Source organism: Cyanistes caeruleus, chromosome 1 (genome assembly GCF_971803275.1).
Source record: "Cyanistes caeruleus chromosome 1, bCyaCae1.hap1.1, whole genome shotgun sequence".
NCBI classification, from domain to species: domain Eukaryota; kingdom Metazoa; phylum Chordata; class Aves; order Passeriformes; family Paridae; genus Cyanistes; species Cyanistes caeruleus.
In genome coordinates this window covers 106,542,558-106,554,898 of record NC_141701.1, presented here as the reverse complement: position 1 = coordinate 106,554,898, position 12,341 = coordinate 106,542,558, and the positions used below count along the sequence as shown (strand labels likewise).

Genomic DNA, 12,341 nt, shown 5'->3' with positions numbered 1-12,341 from the left:
TATGGCACTTTTTTTTCTCACTCACCTGCAGAGCCTGGAGTTTGCACTGTGTTTGGAGATCCTCACTACAACACTTTTGATGGACGGACATTTAACTTTCAGGGAACATGTCAGTACGTTTTGACAAAAGACTGCTCCTCCTCTGCCTCACCCTTTCAGGTGCTGGTAAAAAACGATGCCCGTCGGACCCGTTCTTTCTCCTGGACAAAGTCAGTGGACCTTGTGTTGGGCAGAAGCACAATCAGCCTCCAGCAGCACCTCACAGTGAAGTGGAATGGGACTCGAATTTCACTACCTTGCGAGACACCACAATTTCAGATCGATTTGGATGGTTATTTGCTGAAAGTGACAACCAAAGCTGGTAGGACAAGTATATGTGTGTGTGTCTGTGTGTGTTTGTGTGTGACTTCTTTCTCTGTGAAGAACTTCTGAAGTTCAACATGAACAGTAGTCAGTAAAAAAACATGATAGCAGTAATAAATATCATTATTACTATTTAGAGATCAGAGAAACCCACAGCTCTTTCAAAATTCCCGCATCCCACAAGCAGACAGAAATCCCAGCTATAAATTTGAAGTCTGCAGGACTTTGCTAAGCTGTGTTTCATTCTGCAGCTGCCTTAGCTGCCTGAGTAGACAAATGTGCCATGACTTTCACTTCCAGTAACTTAAAAGTGGCTGTGGAGAGTATGGTGGATTGACCCTGGCTGGACATCAGCCAAACATGGCCACCAAAGCCACTGTATCTCTCCCATCCTCACCTGGACAGGGAAGAGAAAATATAGTGGAAGACTCGTGGTTCAAGATAAGAACTGGTAGAGATCACTCAGTAATTCCCATCATAGAAAAAATAGACTGAATTTGGGGAAATTAGTTTAATTTATTGCCAATAACATTAGGGTAGGATAATAAGAAATTAAGTAGAATCTTCAAAAAACCTCCACACTCCCTTCTTCACAAGCTTAAATTTACTCCTCATTCTATCTCCTCCTGCCCTGAGTGGTGTAGGGGGAATTGGGAATGGGGTTCAGTCAGTCCATCAGATATTGTATCTACCAGTTCTTCCTCCTCAGGGGGAGGACTCCTCACACTCATTCCTTGCTCCAGCATGGGGTCCCTTCCACAGAAGAAAGTTCACTGCAACGTTCTCCAATGCGAGTCCCTCTCATGAACTGCATTTCTTCACAAACTTCAAAAACACAGGTCCCTTCCATAGGGTGCAGCCTTTCAGGAACAGACTCCAATGTGGCTTCCCCATCAGATCACAAGTCCTACTAGAAAATATGCTCTAGGGTGTGTTCCTCTCTTCATGGTTCCAGGATGGGCTTCCCACAGGGTCACAGTCTCCTGTAGACTTCCATCTCCTCCAGGTGGATCTCTACTCCAGCATGGACCCTTATGGGCTGCAGGAGGGCAGCCTTGCCTCACTGTGGTCTGCATCCTGGGCTGCAGGGGAACATCTGCCCCAGTGCCTCCTCTCCCTTCTTCTCCACTGACTGCAGAATTTATCTTGCACTTTCCCTTCTCTTTCTGACTGCAGTTGCACAGGGCTTTTCTCCCTCTTCTTAAAGATGTTATCCCAGAGGTGCTACCACTTTTGCCAAAGCTGAGCCCATCTTGGAGACAGCTGGAATTGGTCCATCTCAGAGCCAGCTGCGATTGGCTTCACTGGACATGGGGGAAGGTTCTGGCAGCTTCTCACAGAAGCCACCCCTGTAGCTCTCTGCTTCCAAAATCTTGTCATACAAGCTCAACAGACTGTACTATTTGATACTTACAGATAAGAACAGAGAGGATATCAGTTCTTAAACATAAAATTATGTTTTTAAAAGTTTCAGCAACATACCTTGCAGTTAAGGTGATCAATTATACAAATTAATAGTTATAGATGTCTTGAGTTTAATGTGTTTAAGTTGTAAATGTTGCTTAATGAGTTTAGGTTGTAAAATTATGGAAATATTTCACTAGGGTTATCCACAAAAATGGAGACATTGGCTTGAAAAACAAGGCCTAATTTATTGTTCAGTGCCATCTTATTTGGCTTGCTTTGTGCCCAAGTAAGAAGTTTTCTGCAAGGAGTAAAGTCTACAGCACCAAAAGCAAGAGGAAATTAGAAACTTTATAGAATATACTACCTTATTTCTAGAAACAGGGAAGGGAAATAGCATTCTTTCAGGTGTTTTGAGTCTTAGAAAATAGATTAATTGTCAAAATGCAAAACCAGAGGACTTACTTTTGTTTTGATAAACTGTTCTGAAACTATAGTATCTTCGTATAGATAAATACTGAGGGGAAGTTTAAAACTTTCTCATTAGCATGTGTTAGGTACTACTGTAGTCCTGGGAGATTTCACTTACACAGTGAAGTACTGTTTCAGTGAGAATACTATTTACTGTTAATTCAATTAAATGCCATGTGAAAGCAGTGAAACCAGTCTTTCTTATGGAGTGATACGATCGCAGGCGTGACGCATAGTCATACTCATTATCTAGCGTAATTTTTTTTCAAGGGGGACACTAGCACCCACTGTTGACCTGAGAATTTAGACACCTGTTCATATAGCCTCTGGAAAAGTGAGTCTGCATACATAATGTAAATCCCGGCTCTGGGCTCATTCCTCAAAGTGGCAATGCAGATTTTTGTGGCTGTCTGTAAAATGCACACAAGTTGACCATTATTCACAACTTCTAATTAGAAGCATCTTGAGGGTTTTTCTTTGCAGCCAGCTGAACACTATGAATTCAGGCGATGTGGATTTCATTAGCCAACCACAAGCCAAGGAAAGGTTTTCAACTGAAGATGAATGACAGCTAATCCTGCTGCTATTCCATTTGTCTCTGGTGCAAGCCTAATAAGTGACTACACACATCCTTGTCCATATGTTGGCAGAGGAAGTGCAAACATGGCACATGACAACATACCAAACAGTGTGTAATCACTGCAAATTATTGCCTAAATAATTCCTCCCCTTAACGGAGCAGGATCAGGTTTCTCTTTCTGAATACAATGGTATGATGGGCCAAGTCCTCCTTTCCTCAGCACATAAGGCCTGAAAAGTAGCAGAATGATCTGGCTCCATTTTGCTGGGAGAGGACAAGCAGCAGGCTGTAGAGAGGAAGAATGTGCTGAGTAGAACTGGTTTAAAGGCAAACGTTTTGTTCTGCAGGAAGTTCTGAGTGCTGGGGGAAAAAAATTGGAGAAATTTCTCTTTCAGAAGGAAACATGGATTTTTAAAAAATATATGCTTTCCCAGTGTAGGGTGAAAAAAAGAGAGGGAGGAAGTAATGAAAAATAAGCAAAACTGCTGTACTAGAAGTAAAATTCAAAGTAAAATTGGGCTGGGAAATGCAGGGTCTGGTGCTTACAGCTCAGCTAGCATTCCCACGGATTTTGGTTTTTCTTTTGCAGATCTGGGAATTGAGCCTTGGATAAAATAGGGAAGCCCAAAGCTTCAGGAAGTCTTGTGGTCCCTGGCTACAGGGCAGTGTGCATGGCAGGGCAGTCCTGGAGTTTTATACCCTGATTGCTCAGGCTTCCAGGCAGCCCACCAGGCGAGCTGGCAGGAAACCAGCTTGGAGCCTTGCCTGTGCTGTGTTGGAAGTTCATTGAATACGATATGTCTCCCTGAAGCATTTCAGTTCTGATGAATTGGCATTTTCCAGTGAAAACCTGTTTTGTTGCTAAATTCCTCACCAGCTGTAGCCCTGGATGCCACGCAGCAGCAGTCCTTGCACTCTGCACTGACAGCTATGGGTGTGCTTGGGATGTGTTGAGTCCTTATCCAAATTTGTGTTAGAAAGACAAGAATAGAGTTTCATGGGGCTGGTGCTACTTATCTGTTCCTCTATTGCATGAGCATTTTGTTGTTTCTGCACTCTGTTTGGCACAAAGCCCCTTTGCTGCACTTTTTCTGTACCACTTTGGCATTGAATCTTTAGGGAAGGGTCATTTGCCAGTTCTTGAGGATGCCTTTAAATCTCAAGGATGCCATGAAAAAATCATGCAGAACAATTGATGAGAGCTTCCATAATGGGGAACTTAGTGTGTGATACACATAAATCAAGAAGGATTTTTTTTTAATGGAGTAGAGCAGATGATGTGCCAAGTTAAGAAATCAAGTAACAAGTAGGTTAAGCATCCTTCAAAGAGAGGGGGTAGTTGGAAAAAATTAAAAAGTAACTCAGAGAATATTCCTTTTCTGCACATCCCCAAATGGGACAGATGTTGCATCCTTTGGCTTCTCTTCCCTTGAATTCTGATTCTTGTCCAAATGAATGGGAAACTCATCCATTTTGAGAGAGGGGAAGAAAGGGGGAGTATAGGCACCAAGAAACTCTTCCAAACAGTTTCTGTCTGCCAAAGAGACCATTTCAAACACTGTTCTGTAGCATAATCCTGTCTGTCACAGCTCTTACTGGTTTACAGAGACTAACTGGACTTTCTGCTTGTGAACAAACAAAAGGCACACACTGCACAGTGCGATCAGGCTCCAACAAAATTATCATACGTGTAGGATTAAATACCCTTCCTTATTATTCCAAAAAGGAACAAGCTCTGTTGTGGACAGAAACCTTTAGGCTGTTCATCAAAGCCAGAAATTACCCTTACCATCTGAGCAATTACAGCAGAATAAAGTGTAATTAAGCCATACCAGCTAGAGGGAAGTAAGTTCATGTGGCAGTTACACAGTGAGTCTCTTGAATGAAATCCAGTAATCAAGACAGGAATCTCTAGATTTAAAAATGTGCATTTTTATATGCTGAGAAGAAAAGCCATAATTTTACGTTATTCTTCTGCATACCTGCATTCCTTTTGTAGGCCTACAAAAGCAACATGGAACAAGTAAATTAACTCAGGTAAAGAGGACATAAATATTCAGAAAACTTTTCAAATTAACCTTTCATAATTAATGTATTTTCACTGAAGGTTAGTAGGTTTTGCCTTAAGGAAAAAAAGTATTCCTAAAAGGAAACTTAAGGTAGAATTGTTAGCCAGTCTTTTCTGACTTTGTTTAAAGTAGAGAGCTTCTCTGGGGGAAGAACTTGAACACAACCTTAAAAACTATAGTTATTTTCTGAAAATTACTGTCTGAGAATTTGGATCTTGATGCTTTAAACTTTGAGAAAGTTTATGTGATTCTCAAGTCTGAAGAAATCTTGGTTTATAAGTTAATGGCAAGTATTTTCTAAGTGCCAGCACGGCAGTATTAATCTTGTGTCTGCAAGACAACAACAATCAAGCTGTGTTTTGTTTTGTTCAGTGTTGTCAGAAGCAAAGACAGCTGGATTTTGAATTTGTCCAGCAATGATAATGTATGAAGCAGCTTAAAAGGCAGCTTTCCCCCTTGCCACTGTGCTGGCCTCATTAGCAGTTGTAGTCTTGCACAATTTCTCAGCTGGCTGGGTGTAAAGTGCCTTTGGAGGAGGAGACAGTGGCCCCATCCATGCTGGGTTTCTGAGATAATTTGAAACTGATTTCAGGCATAGTTAGCTTAGGATACATTTGTGCTACCATAGCTAACTTATGGTGGTAAGCAAACAGTGTATTAGACTGTAGTGACAGGTGATGCAGAATTACCTTCACAGCCTTGATGAGTAAATCATTCTCCAAACCCTTGGAGACATGGTGTAACGTACACAAGCACTGGGGCAGGATGATAAGATGGATGAACCCTTCTATAGCCATAAATTCAACTTGAACCTCACCCTGTTCCTTTGCAGCGCAGGTAGGAATTGTCATAGGAGACAATGGAATGTGTTGCTGAAGGAAGGGTTCCAACTTTGAACTGAGTCACTGGTATGTTAATTACTTACATGAGGATAGGGCAGGATTTGGATCACACAGTGACAAGCACAAATTTACAAGGGGAAAGGGTGGTGCGAAGTTCACACAGCAAATGAAGAATGCTGGAGTGAAGCCCTTGTCCTGCACCACAGAGTGATGCTCTTTGATATTCTTGGTTAAGTAGGGATAACAGGGTAAAATCTGGATTATCCTATTGAAAAGCAGGATCCTGTGTTTATCCTTAACTAATGGCTGCTCATGGGTATTTTATGAGAATACATTAACATTAGCAAAATTGTCTTCAGATGTAGGGTTCCTGCAGATGTGGCATAGAACCATTCAGGAGACATTGGAAGTAATTACAAGAACGGCCATTTTTGGGTAGAAGTTAAGCAGCAATGTTTATTGTTGTTTTTTTTATCCCAAATGATATCAAAATTGTTTTCCCTTATGAGCTGCCTATTTACACCTCAAAGAATGGAGTTTGTTTAATTTACAGACACTCAGATAAAAACTGGAAGTTTAGTCTCCACATGATCTCTAGTCCCTCTAGAGTATCGCTGGGAACAGAAATACATTCAGGAAGTAGTTTATTCCCTCTGCAATAGACAATCCTGTGGTGATCCAGAGCTGCCTATTTTACTCCATCAAAGGGTCTAGACAGCTGACTTCAGCTAGACACCTAACTTTTAGATGGGTACAGATAAAATGCATGTCACTCACAAAAAGTAACTTTGATTTTGATGTTCTAGAAGTGCCAAACCTTCCTGTAAAGCAAATTGTAGTGGAGGGCTTACATCCCAGCCACTAGATACAGGTTAGATGTTTATCATCATTTCTCAGTGATGCTAACTTATGCAGACAGCTTCAAAACACTGGTAATTAATACCTTTTGAATGAACAGTTTGAATCCAATTCAGAATGCTTTCTTACAACGGTTTTGCTAATCTGATATATCTTTGTTGTAATCTTTTTTAACTCTTTCTACTCACACAAAATAAAGTACCTTGTATTGGAATAGTTGTATTCACCCCAACGAGTGATCAGCTTTGTAGGCAAGAATAGGACGTTTTACATAAAGTCACAGCTGGAGTCTCATGAGACATTAGCATCTTTGTATGACCACTATCTGTGCAATGGGTACCAATGGTTGAAATTCTGGTCCCCATGCGAAATCAGCTACAAATTTACCATAGCAAATTCAATTGGTAGAATTTTGCAAGAGCCCTCCTTTGATATTGATATCCTGCCCTGGCTCCATATTTTTTAGGATAACCCCATTCATTAACAAGAAGGAACAGAAATAAGAAGAAATAGGCATGAATGTTTTGTAATTGACTGTAACTTAAGAAACACTGCAGTTGCCAGAGGCACTTATTGTGAGCTATATAAAAATCTAACAGCATTTTCAGAACTAAGCCAATGGCTTTGTTCAGGTTCCCATTAACACTTTTTCACAAACATAAGGTGCAGTTTGTTATCCTCAATTCCTGCTTCTCTCTCTCTCTCTTTTTTTTTTTTTTTTTTTTTTTTTTTTTTTGGGTGCATTTTTGTCTTATCTTTTTATTAGGCTTGGAAATCTCATGGGATGGAGACAGTTTTGTGGAAGTCATGGCTGCACCTCATCTGAAAGGCAAACTCTGTGGTCTGTGTGGCAATTACAATGGGCACAAACGAGATGACCTGATTGGGGGGGACGGGAATTTTAAGTTTGATGTGGATGACTTTGCTGAATCCTGGCGTGTGGAGTCCAATGAGTTCTGCAGCCGCCCACAGAGAAAACCCGTACCCGAGCTCTGTCATGGGACAGTCAGGGTGAAACTCCGAGCTCACCGGGAATGCCAGAAACTCAAAGCGTGGGAGTTCCAGAGCTGCCATTCCACGGTGGACTATACCACGTTTTACAGGTAAGTGTGCCTTGCTGTGGAGGGAGGTACTAAGTTACTTTGTGAAGAGAAAAAACACGTAGTAGGCTCTGTTTCAGTAGCACTTGAACATGTCTTGAGATTTTGCTAAGAAGATATACAGGCTTATATTATGGGAGGTTTTCTGAATCCAGAATCAGAACATGGTCCTGAGCAAAGAGACCTGAGCAGCCAACAGTGAAAAAGGCAGGCAGGCTTGTGATAACCTTGAGAAAAAGTATTTTTGGAGACTGAAGAAAGAGGGGAAGGAGACTTCAAAACATTTTTGTAAACTCCCTCTGATTTCAAACTCAGTTGTAAAGTTGAGGCTGACTTCAGTTGCTATTGCTTGTGGTCCACAGAAGTGTGTCTTCCCAGAAACATTTTGAAAATTATTTTATTAAAGCAGGGATATTAAATATGTCTAATGCCTCTTCAATGGTGTGGTTTGTGGGTTGAGAGTTTAAAGGGGAGAGTTAACAAAAAATTCTATGCATGGCCTGTCCTGCCCTGGGAGAAAAGAAGGACAGATGAGGATCTAGAATCTTTGTCTGAGTGAATTATTTAATATTCTTTTGTCTTTAAAATGCTTACAGTCTAAACCACAAAGACATATTTTCTGTTATTTAATTGGCATGAGTTTATTTACCCTTCACTCAGTAAATACAATTGTCTATTCTTTTTATTGCCTGACATAAAAGGTAAGAGCAAGCTGAGCCACAGTTGTATGGTTGTGGGTGGAGCTGCCTGATTTCTGTGCTCCCAGCTTTCCCCACTTGGGCACAGCCACTGAACTATTTGATTTATTAGGAAAAGCTTTCTAGAATGACTTGATTTCCCTTATGAATTGCCTTTCCTCTTTTTTTTAATGAGACAGACTTTTATCTAATCCAGCAGAATACATCTGCGACTAGGAAATGCTAGAAGAAGACATACAGCTTGGCTTGTAGTCTGTGTGCCTCTAGACTTTGCTGTGGTGTATCCCTGTGCTAGGAGCCTAGCAAAGAGTAAAGATTATATTTTGTGCAGGTTATAATACTTTATCTTTTCCAATGGCGGAAGGCACAATAGAGAGCACTAGAGAAGCTAACACACACACAGGGTCTGTTAAATACATTTCAGCAACATTCCCATCTCACTTCCATCGTTCTTTAAAGGTAAGTGATGACAATGCAAATGGAAAACAGGCACAGAGAGATTTGTTTAATTTTGCAGTGGATTTTTTGTTCCTTTTCTAAAGTAGCTCGTGATTAATTTAGTGCAATACACTTCCTGACACCACAGCAGAAAGTGATTTATATTTTGGCTACAACAGTCAAAAAAATTCTGCATTCTTGCACTCAAGAATTACTATAGAGATTTTCTGTTCCTTTAAAATGATGTCTAATGTTTGTCTCTGGAAAGACAATGAAATCAAGCAAGTATTTAATTTGATTGTGTCCTTTTGTAGAAAAGTGTATTTTTCCCTCAGGAAATGGTGTGTTGAAATGACTATCATATTTTGTCAGAAGTAGACGTTCATTTGTTTCCATTTAGATGTTGCTAGCTGTTAAAATGCTCAGCTTCCAACACAGGAATGAAGATAAACTATAATTTATAGCTAATAAATAATAATAAATAATAAATAATGGTATCTAATAGAATGTTGCTTCTTGTTAGAAACTGATAAAGTTGTAGCAAAGAATTTTGTCTATGACCAACCATTTTTCATACCAGGAAATGTCCGCAAGGAGGTAACAATTACGGGACACACAATCAAGAAAGATTTGCATTTTTTATTAATTTATTTTTAAATAACTCATTACTGGTGATGTGCTTTTGCAGGAGATTTAGTTTCCATTAAAAGAAATTCAAATTAACACAGCTTTTAACTGAGGTTTTTTTAGAAAGGTATATTTAGTCAATATTCTTTAATTTCATGCTAAGTTTAACTAAATTATTTTAAATTTGGTTTTTTAAACTCTAAAAAGGCTCTTAGCAGTAAGAAAAGGGAGGAGGCAGAATGATAGGGTTAGATTATTTTATTTTCTCACAATGGTCTCGTTGAATTTAGTAGTTTCTCAGTTTTTACCCTCCAACATTACATATTATGGAATTTTTCCTTTTGAAATATTATATTTTCAAGAGTTAACCTTTCTTGGTCATTCTTGCAAATATTACTGACGTTGCTTCATTTTAATTTTCCTGCTCAGTTAGTGACTTGCTGTTAATAAAAATTCTCAGAAATAGAAATATACTCAGCAGGATCATTAGGAATTAGGGTGTGTTTTCTCCAAATACCAAAAAAAGGCAGAGAACAATGCATTGCAAACATTTGTCTGACATTGTGTTACTGGGAAGATTTCTGTGAAGATACCTCAAATTCATTTTAGACTCATTCTTTTTACGGTTGTAGTTTCTCCTTTTCTTAGTCATCCAAAAAACATACAGCATGGTTGTTGTGATGGTCAAGTGAAAAGGATATAGTTCATGTTTTAAAGAGCAAAGACCTAGCTGCATGTTAACTCCTGAGGTTGACCTTGAGAAATCTGCGACACCTTAGGTTTTGCACATTTCCCTTAACCCTTTTTTTCTGATGTTGTGTTTCCCTGCAAAGCATATGGCAGAGGAATGCCATACACACAATGTAAGTGTGTGAGGAAGGATTTTGAAATAGTCCTTACTGCAGACTAACAAATTTAGTATCTAATTTTACACCACTTTTTAAGTTCTTTTGTAACTAAACACATTTTATGGTTTTTTTTAATTGTGGCTTGCTTTGTTTAGTTTGGGGCTGGTATTTTTTGTTTAATGCATTTCTAGTTGTTCAGTACTCATGAGTAATACTCTAAAAATAACCCTTAGGGTTTAACTTTTTGGAGGCAAGTTCTTTAAGCAGAGAAACTATTTTGAATTTCTAAGAGATTTTGATAAATCCTGTGTGAAGAAGAGATTAACAGTTAGTGCCATCACCATTGCCACATGCCTTGCTATGGCTAACCATCCTAGAGTGGTCTTTGAAAGAAAAAAGTAAAATAAAGTTACCAAGGTTACTCAGCATCAAGTTTTAGGCAAGATATTTAAACCATGTATGCAATAAAGCTGTCACTCAAACTCCTGAAACTGCTCTTGAGTATAAGCAGAACTAAAAATAGGTGATACTATCTCAATATCTTGTGCTGTTACCAGAAAAAGCTCTATCACATTATTGGGAAATATTATGGCACCATTTAAGTTTATGGGTGAAGATCTGGGGATCTTGGGGAACTTGAAAATGGAGAAGAGGACTTTCTGTGCTCACCCTTTCTGTGCTCACCAAAACCTACCCCATGGCTACTCTCATTGTGCATCTTTGAGCTGTGCTGTGGCAGGGACCTGCAGGTGACTCCATCAGGTGAGGCCAGGGAGCAATGTGATCATGCAGGGCAGATCACCAGTGTGTCCCCATGCCTGCTTTGCTTGTTCATGACTGACACCCCTCAGGAGCCCCCTTGGGAGGCATAGGAGCAGGCAGCCCCTACCATGGGTCTGGGGACTGCAGTGAGAGAGCCACAGCAATGCTGCTTTGTGGAGGGAGAAATATGGCTGCAGGAGACACTGTAGAGGAAGACAGGACTCACTCCCTGAACACCTGCCTTCATTAGCATCCATGGCTTTCTAGTAGGTTGGTGGGCTCTTTTGATTTTTAACAGTTGCATCAACAGATTTGGAACATGACATTGACATGGTATCAGTGTATTGCCCATCTCTAATACACCTACATAAAAGCTGAGTTGATAAATGACTAATTAGACAGTTCTTGTGTCTCTCACTACTGCCACAACTTTGAGGCAGTATCTTCAGTATTTTGGTTTTGCTATGCAGTAGATTCCTCTATTTCACATTGGAAAATTTGTGTCCCTAACTCTTAAAATTAGTCTTTTTATGATTATTGCTCTTCCTATTATTAATATATATATATATATTTTCTATTGTTATTGTATTTTTAGCAGGCAATAGCACTCTGAATAATTAATTACTCTTTTTCTGTTTTGTAATTGTCCTGGGACGTGTTTTTCTCTTAAACACTTCAATTTAATCATCAGTGTTTTAGGGCAAGCAATAATTAACATACTAATAGCATGATTTGTTTGAATCTGTTAATCACATGCATTCAAGAATTGCAAATCTACTTTATTGCAATTCTTAACTTAAATGTTCCTTGTGATATGGTGACATTACTCCATCTGTAGTTCTGGGTTAATCAGTAAAAGAGTTTCTATCTCTGTTAACCTATTAAATTTATGCAATTAACCACTGCAGTCTTGCAGTTTTTCTAAAAACTTTCACTTAACTAGAGAAAATATTACTGCTTGCAGTTAAAGCATAAATCACAATGTTGTGTAGCCTGTTAGATTTCTGTTATTAAGATTGGCAGTGATGCCATAAAATGGCTACAGAGAACATGTGAGCCAGTGCATTGCAAAGGTAATTACAAACTCTGTTTGAAAGATGTGGACGAAGGATTTGTGGCTTTGAAGCAAAAGGTGTGAAGGTCTTTTTTCCTGTTAATGATGTCCTACAGCTGTAAAATTCATGTAGTTATGCCCCTATGTTCATTCAGCAAGATGGTAAAAAAGTATACACTGAAGAATGACTTAAGAAAATCCTGTTTCAAGTGTTTAAGGGGTGGATG

At 39.3% G+C, this 12,341-nt stretch overlaps 1 protein-coding gene across 2 annotated transcripts in view; it reads left to right on the top strand.

Moving 5' to 3' along the window:
* BMPER (BMP binding endothelial regulator) overlaps positions 1-12,341 on the top strand; it is a 147,993-nt gene that overhangs the window by 95,235 nt on the left and 40,417 nt on the right. For both annotated transcript variants that reach the window (XM_086847771.1, XM_086847762.1), the window contains exons 12-13: positions 32-361; positions 7,354-7,690. In XM_086847771.1, coding sequence (XP_086703897.1) covers positions 32-361; positions 7,354-7,690 — 667 coding nt within the window. The remainder of the gene's footprint in view (positions 1-31; positions 362-7,353; positions 7,691-12,341) is intronic.